General features: G+C 52.9%; 1 protein-coding gene across 1 annotated transcript in view; it reads left to right on the top strand.

Annotated features, from left to right (window-relative positions):
* The first annotated feature begins 605 nt into the window (after nt 1-605).
* The window catches only part of LOC139253260 (plasma membrane calcium-transporting ATPase 3-like), a 144,689-nt gene continuing 129,707 nt past the window's right edge, over nt 606-15,587 (top strand). The window contains 2 exon segments of the mRNA XM_070873472.1: nt 606-810; nt 4,297-4,494. Coding sequence (XP_070729573.1) covers nt 606-810; nt 4,297-4,494 — 403 coding nt within the window.

Genomic DNA, 15,587 nt, shown 5'->3' with positions numbered 1-15,587 from the left:
TGCCCCATGGGAGTGAAATCCGCCAGACCACTGACCTCTCTCCATTTTATTTCTCCTTCTCACCCCTTCCCCGTCTCTCATTGCAGGTTCTCCCAACGAGGCGGTGACTGGAGATGATGCATTAAGCACTGATCCCCGCGTCGTCCCTTTTTCCCCCCCCACCCCCCTGCCCCCATCCCCCTCCGTCCGTTCCCCCCCCTCTCCCACGCCCCATCCTCCCCACTGCCAGGATGCCCACGGAGCGGGAAGGCCGCGCGCCGGAGGAGACCGGTGCCTGCTGACCTCTCCTCCCCCCCTCCGCCCCCCCCCCCCCGGATTCCGCCGGACGTCAATCCCATCCCTCGCCATCGCCCCCCCCCCCCCCGCCCATCCCCACCCCCCCCCCCCCCCGACCCCACCATGGATCGGCCGAGGAGCTGAGGCGGAGGAGGCCGAGCGAGCGTAGACCGAGCAAACACGCCCCCCCCCCCCACCCACCCAACCAACACCCCCTCGACCTCCTCCGAGACCACCCCACCCTCCCCCGTTAATCCCAACCCCCTCCGCACCCCCCACCACCAACCACAACACCGGCTGGCGCCGCGCCCCTCCCCGCGGTCGCCAACATGGTGGATCTGACCAACAGTGCCGTGGACTTCTACCCCAAGAACCCGCAGGCCGACTTCAATCTCGCCGGCGGATTCGGCTGCACCGTGGAGGAGCTGCGCTCCCTGATGGAGCTGCGCGGCCCCGAGGCGATACAGAAGATCCAGGAGTCCTACGGAGACGTCAGTGGGCTGTGCTGCAGGCTCAAGACCTCGCCGACCAACGGTGAGACCTCCGAACCCCACCCCCCCGCCCCCCACCGCCCTCACTTTGCCGCGGACGTTGCTCTCACTTGCGACCGCGGCAGGTCAGGGTGTCGGTGGTGCCGGGGGTGGGGGGAGGCTCGAGGTAGAGCAAAGGGTCGGAGGTGCTCTGGGTGGGGGTGGGGGGGTGAGGGGGGGGGTTTGCGAACGGATGAGTGGGGTAGAGGGATTGATCCCCGGGCCAGTTATGCCCCCCCCCCCCACCCCCCCTCTCCCATCCCCCACCCTGCCGTGGCCGGATGGCTCCCCCTGCGTCTCTCGGGCGATCGGGACCAGGGTCGTGGCCACGAGGGGTGTCCATGGGGGCTTCCTCCACCAGGGGTTGGTGAGTTGCCAGGGCAGGGCGCCGAGGTTGTTGGGGTGGCAAGGCCCTTCGGTGGGGTTGGCCCGGGGAGTCGGGGGGGGGGGGGGTGGGGGCAGGGGTTGGGGGATGTGGGGAGATGGTGGCAGGGTGGGGTTGAGGGAGAAGGGGCGAGGGTGAGTTTGAGGGAGAAGGTGTGAGGGTGGGTTTGAGGGAGATGGTGGGAGGGTGGGGTTGAGGGAGATGGTGTGAGGGTGGGGTTGAGGGAGAAGGTGTGAGAGCCAGGTTGAGGAAAATGGTGGGAGGGTGGGTTTGAGGGAGAAGGTGGGATGGTGGGTTTGAGGGAGATGGTGGGAGGGTGGGGTTGAGGAAAAGTTGCGAGGGCCAGGTTGAGGGAGAAGGTATGAGGGTGGGTTTGAGGGAGAAGGTGCGATGGTGGGTTTGAGGGAGAGGGTGGGGTTGAGGAGAAGTTGCGAGGGCCAGGTTGAGGGAGAAGGTGGGATGGTGGAGTTGAGGGAGAAGGTGGGAGGATGGGTTTGAGGGAGAAGGTGGGAGGGTGGGTTTGAGGGAGAAGATGGGAGGGTGGGTTTGAGGGAGAAGGTGGGTGGGGTTGAGGGAGATGGTGGGATGGTGGGGTTGAGGGAGAACGTGGGATGGTGGGTTTAAGGGAGATGGTGGGGTTGAGGGAGCTGGTGCGAGGGTGGGGTTGAGGGAGAAGGTGGGCGGGGTTGAGGGAGATGGTGGGATGGTGGGGTTGAGGGAGAAGGTGGGATGGTGGGTTTGAGGGAGAAGGTGCGAGAGTGGGTTTGAGGGAGAAGGTGGGTGGGTTTGAGGGAGATGGTGGGATGGTGGGGTTGAGGGAGAAGTTGCGAGGGCCAGGTTGAGGGAGAAGGTGGGCGGGGTTGAGGGAGAAGGTGGGATGGTGGGTTTGAGGGAGAAGTTGCGAGGGCCAGGTTGAGGGAGAAGGTGGGATGGTGGGTTTAAGGGAGAAGTTGCGAGGGCCAGGTTGAGGGAGAAGGTGGGATGGTGGGGTTGAGGGAGAAGGTGGGATGGTGGTTTTGAGGGAGAAGGTGGGATGGTGGGGTTGAGGGAGAAGGTGGGATGGTGGGTTTGAGGGAGAAGTTGCGAGGGCCAGGTTGAGGGAGAAGGTGGGATGGTGGGTTTGAGGGAGAAGTTGCGAGAGCCAGGTTGAGGGAGAAGGTGGGCGGGGTTGAGGGAGAAGGTGGGCGGGGTTGAGGGAGAAAGTGGGATGGCGGGGTTGAGGGAGAAGGTGGGATGGTGGGTTTGAGGGAGAAGGTGGGATGGTGGGTTTGAGGGAGAAGGTGGGAGGGTGGGATTGAGGGAGAAGGTGGGCGGGTGGGGTTGAGGGAGAAGGTGGGAGGGTGGGGTTGAGGGAGAAGGTGGGCGGGGTTGAGGGAGAAGGTGGGCGGGTGGGGTTGAGGGAGAAGGTGGGCGGGTGGGGTTGAGGTAGAAGGTGGGAGGGTGTGGTTGAGGGAGATGGTGGGCGGGTGGGGTTGAGGGAGAAGGTGGGAGGGTGGGTTTGAGGGAGAAGGTGGGAGGGTGGGGTTGAGGGAGAAGGTGGGCGGGGTTGAGGGAGAAGGTGGGATGGTGGGTTTGAGGGAGAAGGTGGGAGGGTGGGGTTGAGGGAGAAGGTGGGCGGGTGGGGTTGAGGGAGAAGGTGGGCGGGGTTGAGGGAGAAGGTGGGCGGGTGGGGTTGAGGGAGAAGGTGGGCGGGTGGGCTTGAGGGAGAAGGTGGGCGGGGTTGAGGCAGAAGGTGGGATGGCGGGGTTGAGGGAGAAGGTGGGATGGTGGGTTTGAGGGAGAAGGTGGGCGGGGTTTAGGGAGAAGGTGGGATGGTGGGTTTGAGGGAGAAGGTGGGAGGGTGGGTTTGAGGGAGAAGGTGGGAGGGTGGGGTTGAGGGAGAAGGTGGGCGGGGTTGAGGGAGAAGGTGGGATGGTGGGTTTGAGGGAGAAGGTGGGAGGGTGGGGTTGAGGGAGAAGGTGGGCGGGTGGGTTTGAGGGAGAAGGTGGGAGGGTGGGTTTGAGGGAGATGGTGGGCGGGTGGGGTTGAGGGAGAAGGTGGGCGGGTGGGGTTGAGGGAGAAGGTGGGAGGGTGTGGTTGAGGGAGATGGTGGGCGGGTGGGGTTGAGGGAGAAGGTGGGAGGGTGGGTTTGAGGGAGAAGGTGGGAGGGTGGGGTTGAGGGAGAAGGTGGGCGGGGTTGAGGGAGAAGGTGGGATGGTGGGTTTGAGGGAGAAGGTGGGAGGGTGGGGTTGAGGGAGAAGGTGGGCGGGTGGGGTTGAGGGAGAAGGTGGGCGGGGTTGAGGGAGAAGGTGGGCGGGTGGGGTTGAGGGAGAAGGTGGGCGGGTGGGCTTGAGGGAGAAGGTGGGCGGGGTTGAGGGAGAAGGTGGGATGGCGGGGTTGAGGGAGAAGGTGGGATGGTGGGTTTGAGGGAGAAGGTGGGCAGGGTTTAGGGAGAAGGTGGGATGGTGGGTTTGAGGGAGAAGGTGGGAGGGTGGGTTTGAGGGAGAAGGTGGGAGGGTGGGGTTGAGGGAGAAGGTGGGCGGGGTTGAGGGAGAAGGTGGGATGGTGGGTTTGAGGGAGAAGGTGGGAGGGTGGGGTTGAGGGAGAAGGTGGGCGGGTGGGTTTGAGGGAGAAGGTGGGAGGGTGGGTTTGAGGGAGATGGTGGGCGGGTGGGTTTGAGGGAGAAGGTGGGCGGGTGGGTTTGAGGGAGAAGGTGGGAGGGTGGGTTTGAGGGAGATGGTGGGCGGGTGGGGTTGAGGGAGAAGGTGGGCGGGTGGGTTTGAGGGAGAAGGTGGGAGGGTGGGTTTGAGGGAGAAGGTGGGCAGGGTTGAGGGAGAAGGTGGGATGGTGGGTTTGAGGGAGAAGGTGGGATGGTGGGTTTGAGGGAGAAGGTGGGAGGGTGGGGTTGAGGGAGAAGGTGGGCGGGGTTGAGGGAGAAGGTGGGATGGTGGGTTTGAGGGAGAAGGTGGGAGGGTGGGGTTGAGGGAGAAGGTGGGATGGTGGGTTTGAGGGAGAAGGTGGGATGGTGGGTTTGAGGGAGATGGTGGGCAGGTGGGGATACTCTGGGAGATTGCCGCGTGTGTGTTTGCACTAATGGTGTGATGTTTCCATGCTGTGTTCCCACAGGGTTATCGGGCAATCCCGAGGATGTCGAGAAGAGGATACAGGTCTACGGAGTGAACTTCATCCCTCCCAAAAAAGCTAAGACCTTCCTCCAGTTAGTGTGGGAAGCATTGCAAGATGTCACGCTGATAATCCTGGAGATAGCGGCCATTGTGTCCCTCGCCCTGTCATTCTACCAACCGCCGTCAGGAATGAACGATGGTAAGATCCATCCTTCCCCTATCACCCCGGGTCCTCCGCCACCCACAGGAGCAACCGTGTCCCTCGTGGTGAGATGGGCGTCCTCGCAGGTTGTCATTGGCTGAATGTTTCTCCAGCTTTTCCCAGCCACTCCTGGGGGCGCTGACCACTACACAGAATTATATCGAGTTTGACAACAGAGCAACAGGCCCATCGGCTCATCATACCCGAGAGATCAACCCCACCAACCCGCCTTGTCCCCCATCCCTCAACCCCACTGTCGGAGGGGCAATACTGAGGGAGCACCGCACTGCGCTGTCGGAGGGGCGATACTGAGGGAGCACCGCACTGCGCTGTCGGAGGGGCGATACTGAGGGAGCACCGCACTGCGCTGTCGGAGGGGCAGTACTGAGGGAGTACCGCACTGCGCTGTCGGAGGGGCAGTACTGAGGGAGCACCGCACTGTCGGAGGGGCGGTACTGAGGGAGCACCGCACTGTCGGAGGGGCAGTACTGAGGGAGTGACGCACTATCGGAGGGGCAGTACTGAGGGAGTGACGCACTATCGGAGGGGCGGTACTGAGGGAGCGCCGCACTGTCGGAGGGGCAGTACTGAGGGAGCCCCGCCCTGTCGGAGGGGCAGTACTGAGGGAGTGACGCACTATCGGAGGGGCAGTACTGAGGGAGCGCAGCACTGTCGGAGGGGCAGTACTGAGGGAGCCCCGCACTGTCGGAGGGGCGGTACTGAGGGAGCGCCGCACTGTCGGGAGGTGCTGTCTATCGGGTAGATGTTAAAGACCCCACTGGCACTATTGCAAGAAGGGCGGGGGAGAGGTGGGAGAGCTCCCCGGTGTCCTGGGACCAACACTTGTTCCCCAACCCTTTGAAAGAGTGAGGCTGCGGTTCCGATCTCGTTGCGGCTTGTGGGATCGGTCCATGCGCAAATGGGCTGCTGCATTCCCGACATGTCAACCTCACCATCGTTATCATCATCGGCAGTCCCTCGGGATCGAGGAAGACTTGCTTCCACTCTTAACACGAGTCCTCAGGTGGCTGAACAGTCCAATACGGGAACCACAGTCCCTGTCACAGGTGGGACAGACAGCGGTTGAGGGAAGGGGAGGGTGGGACTGGTTTGCCGCACGCTCCTTCCGCTGCCTGCGCTTGGTTTCTGCACGCTCTCGGCGACGAGACTCGAGGTGCTCAGCGCCCTCCCAGATGCACTTCCTCCACTTAGGGCGGACTGGTCTTTGGGCCCAGGGACTCCCAGGTGTCGGTGGGGATGTTGCACTTTATCAGGGAGGGCTTTGAGGGTGGTCCCTTGTAACGTTTCTTCTGCCCACCTTTGGCTCGTTTGTCGTGAAGGAGTTCCGAGTAGAGCGCTTGCTTTGGGAGTCTCGTGTCGGGGCATGTGAGGTGCAGCAAGCAGATCGGAAGGCAAACATAGAAACCTAGAAACATAGAAAATAGGTGCAGGAGTAGGCCATTCGGCCCCTCGAGCCTGCACCACCATTCAATAAGATCATGGCTGATCATTCCCTCAGTACCCCTTTCCTGCTTTCTCTCCATACCCCTTGATCCCTTTAGCCGTAAGGGCCACATCGAACTCCCTTTTGAATATATCTAACAAACTGGGCCTCAACAACTTTCTGCGGTAGAGAATTCCACAGGTTCACAATTCTCTGAGTGAAGAAGTTTCTCCTCATCTCAGTCCTAAATGGCTTACCCCTTATCCTTAGACTGTGACCCCTGGTTCTGGACTTCCCCAACATCGGGAACATTCTTCCTGCATCTCACCTGTCCAAACCCGTCAGAATTTTAAACGTTTCTATGAGGTCCCCTCTCACTCTTCTGAACTCCAGTGAATACAAGCCCAGTTGATCCAGTCTTTCTTGATAGGTCAGTCCCACCATCCTGGGAATCAGTCTGGTGAATCTTCGCTGCACTCCCTCAATAGCAAGAATGTCCTTCCTCAAGTTAGGAGACCAAAACTGTACACAATACTCCAGGTGTGGCCTCACCAAGGCCCTGTACAACTGTAGCAACACCTCCCTGCCCCTGTACTCAAATCCCCTCGCTATGAAGGCCAACATGCCATTTGCTTTCTTAACCGCCTGCTGTACCTGCATGCCAACCTTCAATGACTGATGTACCATGACACCCAGGTCTCGTTGCACCTTCCCTTTTCCTAATCTGTCACCATTCAGATAATAGTCTGTCTATCTGTTTTTACCACCAAAGTGGATAACCTCACATTTATCCACATTATACTTCATCTGCCACGCATTTGCCCACTCACCTAACCTATCCAAGTCATTCTGCAGCCTCATAGCATCCTCCTCGCAGCTCACACTGCCACCCAACTTAGTGTCATCCGCAAATTTGGAGATACTACATTTAATCCCCTCGTCTAAATCATTAATGTACAATGTAAACAGCTGGGGCCCCAGCACAGAACCCTGCGGTACCCCACTAGTCACTGCCTGCCATTCCGAAAAGTACCCATTTACTCCTACTCTTTGCTTCCTGTCTGACAACCAGTTCTCAATCCACGTCAGCACACTACCCCCAATCCCATGTGCTTTAACTTTGCACATTAATCTCCTGTGTGGGACCTTGTCGAAAGCCTTCTGAAAGTCCAAATATACCACATCAACTGGTACTCCTTTGTCCACTTTATTGGAAACATCCTCAAAAAATTCCAGAAGATTTGTCAAGCATGATCTCCCTTTCACAAATCCATGCTGACTTGGACCTATCATGTCACCATTTTCCAAATGCGCTGCTATGACATCCTTAATAATTGATTCCATCATTTTACCCACTACTGAGGTCAGGCTGACCGGTCTATAATTCCCTGCTTTCTCTCTCCCTCCTTTTTTAAAAAGTGGGGTTACATTGGCTACCCTCCACTCGATAGGAACTGATCCAGAGTCAATGGAATGTTGGAAAATGACTGTCAATGCATCCGCTATTTCCAAGGCCACCTCCTTAAGTACTCTGGGATGCAGTCCATCAGGCCCTGGGGATTTATCGGCCTTCAATCCCATCAATTTCCCCAACACAATTTCCCGACTAATAAAGATTTCCCTCAGTTCCTCCTCCTTAATAGACCCTCTGACCACTTTTATATCCGGAAAGTTGTTTGTGTCCTCCTTAGTGAATACTGAACCAAAGTACGTGTTCAATTGGTCTGCCATTTCTTTGTTCCCCGTTATGACTTCCCCTGATTCTGACTGCAGGGGACCTACGTTTGTCTTTACTAACTTTTTTCTCTTTACATACCTATAGAAACTTTTGCAATCCGCCTTAATGTTCCCTGCAAGCTTCTTCTCGTACTCCATTTTCCCTGCCCTAATCAAACCCTTTGTCCTCCTCTGCTGAGTTCTAAATTTCTCCCAGTCCCCAGGTTCGCTGCTATTTCTGGCCAATTTGTATGCCATTTCCTTGGCTTTAATACTATCCCTGATTTCCCTAGATAGCCACGGTTGAGCCACCTTCCCTTTTTTATTTTTACGCCAGACAGGAATGTACAATTGTTGTAATTCATCCATGCGGTCTCTAAATGTCTGCCATTGCCCATCCACAGTCAACCCCTTAAGTATCATTAGCCAATCTATCTTAGCCAATTCATGCCTCATACCTTCAAAGTTACCCTTCTTTAAGTTCTGGACCATGGTCTCTGAATTAACTGTTTCATTCTCCATCCTAATGCAGAATTCCACCATATTATGGTCACTCTTCCCCAAAGGGCCTCGCACAATGAGATTGCTAATTAATCCTCTCTCATTACACAACACCCAGTCTAAGATGGCCTCCCCCCTCGTTGGTTCCTCGACATATTGGTCTAGAAAACCATCCCTTATGCATTCCAGGAAATCCTCCTCCACCGTATTGCTTCCAGTTTGGCTAGCCCAATCTATGTGCATATTAAAGTCACCCATTATAACTGCTGCACCTTTATTGCATGCACTCCTAATTTCCTGTTTGATGCCCTCCCCAACATCACTACTACTGTTTGGAGGTCTGTACACAACTCCCACTAACGATTTTTGCCCTTTAGTGTTCTGCAGCTCTACCCATATAGATTCCACATCATCCAAGCTAATGTCTTTCCTAACTATTGCATTAATCTCCTCTTTAACCAGCAATGCTACCCCACCTTCTTTTCCTTTTATTCTATCCTTCCTGAATGTTGAATACCCCTGGATGTTGAGTTCCCAGCCCTGATCATCCTGGAGCCACGTCTCCGTAATCCCATTCACATCATATTTGTTAACATCTATTTGCACAGTTAATTCATCCACCTTATTGCGGATACTCCTTGCATTAAGACACAAAGCCTTCAGGCTTGCTTTTTTAACACCCTTTGTCCTTCTAGAATTTTGCTGTACAGTGGCCCTTTTTGTTCTTTGCCTTGGGTTTCTCTGCCCTCCACTTTTCCTCATCTCCTTTCTGTCTTTTGCTTTTGCCTCATTTTTGTCTCCCTCTGTCTCCCTGCATCGGTTCCCATCCCCCTGCAATATTAGTTTAACTCCTCCCCAACAGCACTAGCAAACACTCCCCCTGGGACATTGGTTCCGGTCCTGCCCAGGTGCAGACCGTCCGGTTTGTACTGGTCCCACCTCCCCCAGAACCGGTTCCAATGCCCCAGGAATTTGAATCCCTCCCTGCTGCACCACTGCTCAAGCCATGTATTCATCTGCGCTATCCTGCGATTCCTACTCTGACTAGCACGTGGCACTGGTAGCAATCCCGAGATTACTACTTTTGAGGTCCTACTTTTTAATTTAGCTCCTAGCTCCTTAAATTCTTTTCGTAGGACCTCATCCCTTTTTTTACCTATGTCGTTGGTACCAATGTGCACCACGACAACTGGCTGTTCTCCCTCCCATTTCAGAATGTCCTGCACCCGCTCCGAGACATCCTTGACCCTTGCACCAGGGAGGCAACATACCATCCTGGAGTCTCGGTTGCGTCCGCAGAAACGCCTATCTATTCCCCTCACCATCGAATCCCCTATCACTATTGCTCTCCCACTCTTTTTCCTGCCCTCCTTTGTAGCAGAGCCACCTATGGTGCCATGAACTTGGCTGCTGCTGCCCTCCCCTGATGAGTCATCCTCCCCAACAGTACTCAAAGCAGTGTATCTGTTTTGCAGGGGGATGACCACAGGGGACCCCTGCACTACCTTCCTTGCACTGCTCTTCCTGCTGGTCTTCCATTCCCTATCTGGCTGTGGACCCTTCTCCTGCGGTAAGACCAACTCGCTACACGTGCTACTCACGTCATTCTCAGCATTGTGGATGCTCCAGAGTGAATCCACCCTCAGCTCCAATTCCGCAACGCGGACCGTCAAGAGCTCGAGGCGGATACACTTCCCGCACACGTAGCGCCCAGGGACACCGGAAGTGTCCCCGAGTTCCCACATGGTACAGGAGGAGCATATCACATGGCCGAGCTCTCCTGCCATGTCTTAACCTTAGATACCCTTAAATTGGTAATAACAATGTTGCAGTTCACTTACTGATATAAAAAAGAAAAGAAAAGCTACTCACCAATCACCAGCCAATCACTTACCACATTGGCTGTGACGTCACTTTTTGATTACTTTCTACTTCTATTTTGCTTTCTCTCCCGCTGTAGCTGCACCAATCGCCTTTATAGGTCGCTCCCGCCTCACCAACTGCCGCTGGCTCTCGATCTCCCGCTGGGCCTTTGACAGGTCGCTCCCCTTTCACCAACTGCCGCTGGCTCTCGATCTCCCGCTGGGCCTTTTATAGATCGCTCCCCTCTCACCAACTGCCGCTGGTTCTCGATCTCCCGCTGGGCCTTTTATAGGTCGCTCCCGCGTCTCACCAACTGCCGCTGGCTCTCGATCTCCCGCTGGGCCTTTATAGGCCGCTCCGACACTGCTCCCGCGTCTCACCAACTGCCGCTGGCTCTCGATCTCCCGCTGGGCTTTTGACAGGTCGCTCCCCTCTCACCAACTGCTGCTGGCATCATCATCGTCGTCATCTGCAAACTTGGAGATATTACATTCAATTCCTTTGTCTAAATCATTAATGTATATTGTAAATAGCTGGGGTCCCAGCACTGAGCCCTACGGCACCCCACTAGTCACTGCCTGCCATTCTGAAAAGGACCCGTTTATCCCGACTCTCTGCTTCCTGTCTGCCAACCAGTTCTCTATCCACGTCAGTACATTACCCCAATACCATATGCTTTAATTTTGCACACTAATCACTTGTGTGGGACCTTGTCAAAAGCCTTTTGAAAGTCCAAATACACCACATCCACTGGTTCTGCCTTGTCCACTCTGCTAGTTACATCCTCAAAAAATTCTAGAAGATTTGTCAAGCATGATTTCCTTTTCATAAATCCATGCTGACTTGGACCGATCCTGTCACTGCTTTCCAAATGTGCTGCTATTTCATCTTTAATAATTGATTCCAACATTTTCCCCACTACTGATGTCAGGCTAACTGGTCTATAATTCTCTGTTTTCTCTCTCCCTCCTTTTTTTAAAAAGTGGTGTTACATTAGCTACCCTCCAGTCCATAGGAACTGATCCAGAGTCGATAGACTGTTGGAAAATGATCACCAATGCATTCACTATTTCTAGGGCTACTTCCTTTGGGATGCAGACTATCAGGCCCCGGGGATTTATCGGCCTTCAATCCCATCAATTTCCCTAACACAATTTCCTGACTAATAAGGATTTCCTTCAGTTCCTCCTTCTCACTAGACCCTCGGTCCCCTGGTATTTCCGGAAGTTTATTTGTGTCTTCCTTTGTGAAGACAGACCCAAAGTATTTGTTTAACTGGTCCGCCATTTCTTTGTTCCCCATTATAAATTCACCTGATTCTGACTGCAAGGGACCTACGTTTGTCTTCACAAATCTTTTTCTCTTCACATATCTATAGAAGCTTTTGCAGTCAGTTTTTATGTTCCCAGCAAGCTTCCTCTCATACTCCACTTTCCCCTCCGAATTAACCCTTTGTCCTCCTCTGCTGAATTCCAAATTTCTCCCAGTCCTCAGGTTTGCTGCTTTTTCTGGCCAATATATATGCCTCTTCCTTGGATTTAACACTATCCTTAATTTCCCTTGTTAGCCACGGTTGAGCCACCTTCCCCATTTTATTTTTACTCCAGACAGGGATGTACAATTGTTGAAGTTCATCCATGTGATCTTTAAATGTTTGCCATTGCCTATCCACCGTCAACCCTTTCAGTATCATTCGCCAGTCTATCCTAGCCAATTCACGTCTCATACCATCGAAGTTACATAGAAACATAGAAACATAGAAAATAGATGCAGGAGTAGGCCATTCAGCCCTTCTAGCCTGCACCGCCATTCAATGAGTTCATGGCTGAACATGAAACTTCAGTACCCTCTTCCTACTTTCTCACCATACCCCTTGATCCCCCGAGTAGTAAGGACTCCATCTAACTCCCTTTTGAATACATTTAGTGAATTGGCCTCAACTACTTTCTGTGGTAGAGAATTCCACAGGTTCACCACTCTCTGGGTGAAGAAGTTTCTCCTCATCTCGGTCCTAAATGGCTTACCCCTTATCCTTACACTGTGAGCCCTGGTTCTGGACTTCCCCAATATCGGGAACATTCTTCCTACATCTAACCTGTCCAAACCCGTCAGAATTTTAAACGTTTCTATGAGGTCCCCTCTCACTCTTCTGAACTCCAGTGAATACAAGCCCAGTTGATCCAGTCTTTCTTGATAGGTCAGACCCACCATCCCGGGAATCAGTCTGGTGAATCTTCGCTGCACTCCCTCAGTAGCAAGAACGTCCTTCCTCAGGTTAGGAGACCAAAACTGTACACAATACTTCAGGTGTGGCCTCACCAAGGCCCTGTACAACTGTAGTAACACCTCCCTGCTCCTATACACAAATCCTCTCGCTATGAAGGCCAACATGCCATTTGCTTTCTTAACCGCCTGCTGTACCTGCATGCCAACCTTCAATGACTGATGTACCATGACACCCAGGTCTCGTTGCACCTCCCCTTTTCCTAATCTGTCACCATTCAGATAATAGTCTGTCTCTCTGTTTTTACCACCAAAGTGGATAACCTCACATTTATCCACATTATACTTCATCTGCCACGCATTTGCCCACTCACCTAACCTATCCAAGTCACTCTGCAGCCTCATAGCATCCTCCTTGCAGCTCACACTGCCACCCAACTTAGTGTCATCCGCAAATTTGGAGATACTACATTTAATCCCCTCGTCTAAATCATTAATGTACAGTGTAAACAGCTGGGGCCCCAGCACAGAACCTTGCGGTACCCCACTAGTCACTGCCTGCCATTCTGAAAAGTACCCATTTACTCCTACTCTTTGCTTCCTGTCTGACAACCAGTTCTCAATCCATGTCAGCACACTACCCCCAATCCCATGTGCTTTAACTTTGCACATTAATCTCTTGTGTGGAACCTTGTCGAAAGCCTTCTGAAAGTCCAAATATACCACATCAACTGGTTCTCCTTGTCCACTTTACTGGAAACATCCTCAAAAAATTCCAGAAGATTTGTCAAGCATGATCTCCCTTTCACAAATCCATGCTGACTTGGACCTATCATGTCACCATTTTCCAAATGCGCTGCTATGACATCCTTAATAATTGATTCCATCATTTTACCCACTACTGAGGTCAGGCTGACCGGTCTATAATTCCCTGCTTTCTCTCTCCCTCCTTTTTTAAAAAGTGGGGTTACATTGGCTACCCTCCACTCGATAGGAACTGATCCAGAGTCAATGGAATGTTGGAAAATGACTGTCAATGCATCCGCTATTTCCAAGGCCACCTCCTTAAGTACACTGGGATGAAGTCCATCAGGCCCTGGGGATTTATCGGCCTTCAATCCCATCAATTTCCCCAACACAATTTCCCGACTAATAAAGATTTCCCTCAGTTCCTCCTCCTTACTAGACCCTCTGACCCCTTTCATATCCGGAAGGTTGTTTGTGTCCTCCTTAGTGAATACCGAACCAAAGTACTTGTTCAATTGGTCTGCCATTTCTTTGTTCCCAGTTATGACTTCCCTGATTCTGACTGCAGGGGACCTACGTTTGTCTTTACTAACTTTTTTCTCTTTACATACCTATAGAAACTTTTGCAATCCGCCTTAATGTTCCCTGCAAGCTTCTTCTCGTACTCCATTTTCCCTGCCCTAATCAAACCCTTTGTCCTCCTCTGCTGAGTTCTAAATTTCTCCCAGTCCCCAGGATCGCTGCTATTTCTGGCCAATTTGTATGTCACTTCCTTGGCTTTAATACTATCCCTGATTTCCCTAGATAGCCACGGTTGAGCCACCTTCCCTTTTTTATTTTTACGCCAGACAGGAATGTACAATTGTTGTAATTCATCCATGCGGTCTCTAAATGTCTGCCATTGCCCATCCACAGTCAACCCCTTAAGTATCATTCGCCAATCTATCTTAGCCAATTCACGCCTCATACCTTCAAAGTTACCCTTCTTTAAGTTCTGGACCATGGTCTCTGAATTAACTGTTTCATTCTCCATCCTAATGCAGAATTCCACCATATTATGGTCACTCTTCCCCAAGGGGCCTCGCACAATGAGATTGTTAATTAATCTTCTCTCATTACACAACACCCAGTCTAAGATGGCCTCCCCCCTAGATGGTTCCTCGACATATTGGTCTAGAAAACCATCCCTTATGCACTCCAGGAAATCCTCCTCCACCGTATTGCTTCCAGTTTGGCTAGCCCAATCTATGTGCATATTAAAGTCACCCACGATAACTGCTGCACCTTTATTGCATGCACCCCTAATTTCCTGTTTGATGCCCTCCCCAACATCACTACTACTGTTTGGAGGTCTGTACACAACTCCCAATAACGTTTTTTCCACTTTAGTGTTCTGCAGCTCTACCCATATAGATTCCACATCATCCAAGCTAATGTCTTTCCTAACTATTGCATTAATCTCCTCTTTAACCAGCAATGCTACCCCACCTCCTTTTCCTTTTATTCTGTCCTTCCTGAATGTTGAATACCCCTGGATGTTGAGTTCCCAGCCCTGATCATTCTGGAGCCACGTCTCCGTAATCCCAATCATATCATATTTGTTAACATCTATTTGCACACTTAATTCATCCACCTTATTGCGGATACTCCTTGCATTAAGACACAAAGCCTTCAGGCTTGTTTGTTTAACATCCTTTGTCCTTTTAGAATTTTGCTGTACAGTGGCCCTTTTTGTTCTTTGCCTTGGGTTTCTCTGCCCTCCACTTTTCCTCATCTCCTTTCTGTCTTTTGCTTTTGCCTCATTTTTGTTTCCCTCTGTCTCCCTGCATTGGTTCCCATCCCCCTGCCATATTAGTTTAACTCCTCCCCAACAGCACTAGCAAACACTCCCCCTAGGACATTGGTTCCAGTCCTGCCCAGGTGCAGACTGTCCGGTCTGTACTGGTCCCACCTCCCCCAGAACCGGTTCCAATGCCCCAGGAATTTGAATCCCTCCCTGCTGCACCACTGCTCAAGCCATGTATTCACCTGCGCTATCCTGCGATTCCTACTCTGACTAGCACGTGGCACTGGTAGCAATCCCGAGATTACTACTTTTGAGGTACTACTTTTTAATTTAACTCCTAGCTCCCTAAGTTCGTCTTGTAGGACCTCATCCTGTTTTTTTACCTATGTCGTTGGTACCTATGTGCACCACGACAACTGGCTGTTCACCCTCCCCCTCCAGAATGCCCTGCAGCCGCTCCGAGACATCCTTGACCCTTGCACCAGGGAGGCAACATACCATCCTGGAGTCTCGGTTGCGGCCGCAGAAACGCCTATCTATTCCCCTTACAATCGAATCCCCTATCACTATCGCTCTCCCACTCTTTTTCCTGCCTTCCTGTGCAGCAGAGCCAGCCACGGTGCCATGAACTTGGCTGCTGCTGTCCTCCCCTGATGAGTCATCTCCCCCAATAGTACCCAAGGTGGTGTATCTGTTTTGGAGGGGGATGACTGCAGGGGACCCCTGCACGACCTTCCTTCCACTGCTCTACCTGATGGTCACCCATCCCCTATCTGCCTGTGTAACCTTTACCTGCGGAGTGACCAACTC

This window comes from Pristiophorus japonicus, unplaced genomic scaffold, assembly GCF_044704955.1.
Source record: "Pristiophorus japonicus isolate sPriJap1 unplaced genomic scaffold, sPriJap1.hap1 HAP1_SCAFFOLD_484, whole genome shotgun sequence".
NCBI lineage: Eukaryota > Metazoa > Chordata > Chondrichthyes > Pristiophoridae > Pristiophorus > Pristiophorus japonicus.
The sequence above is the reverse complement of the archived record's forward strand: the minus strand, read 5'-3'. Positions and strand labels throughout refer to the sequence as shown.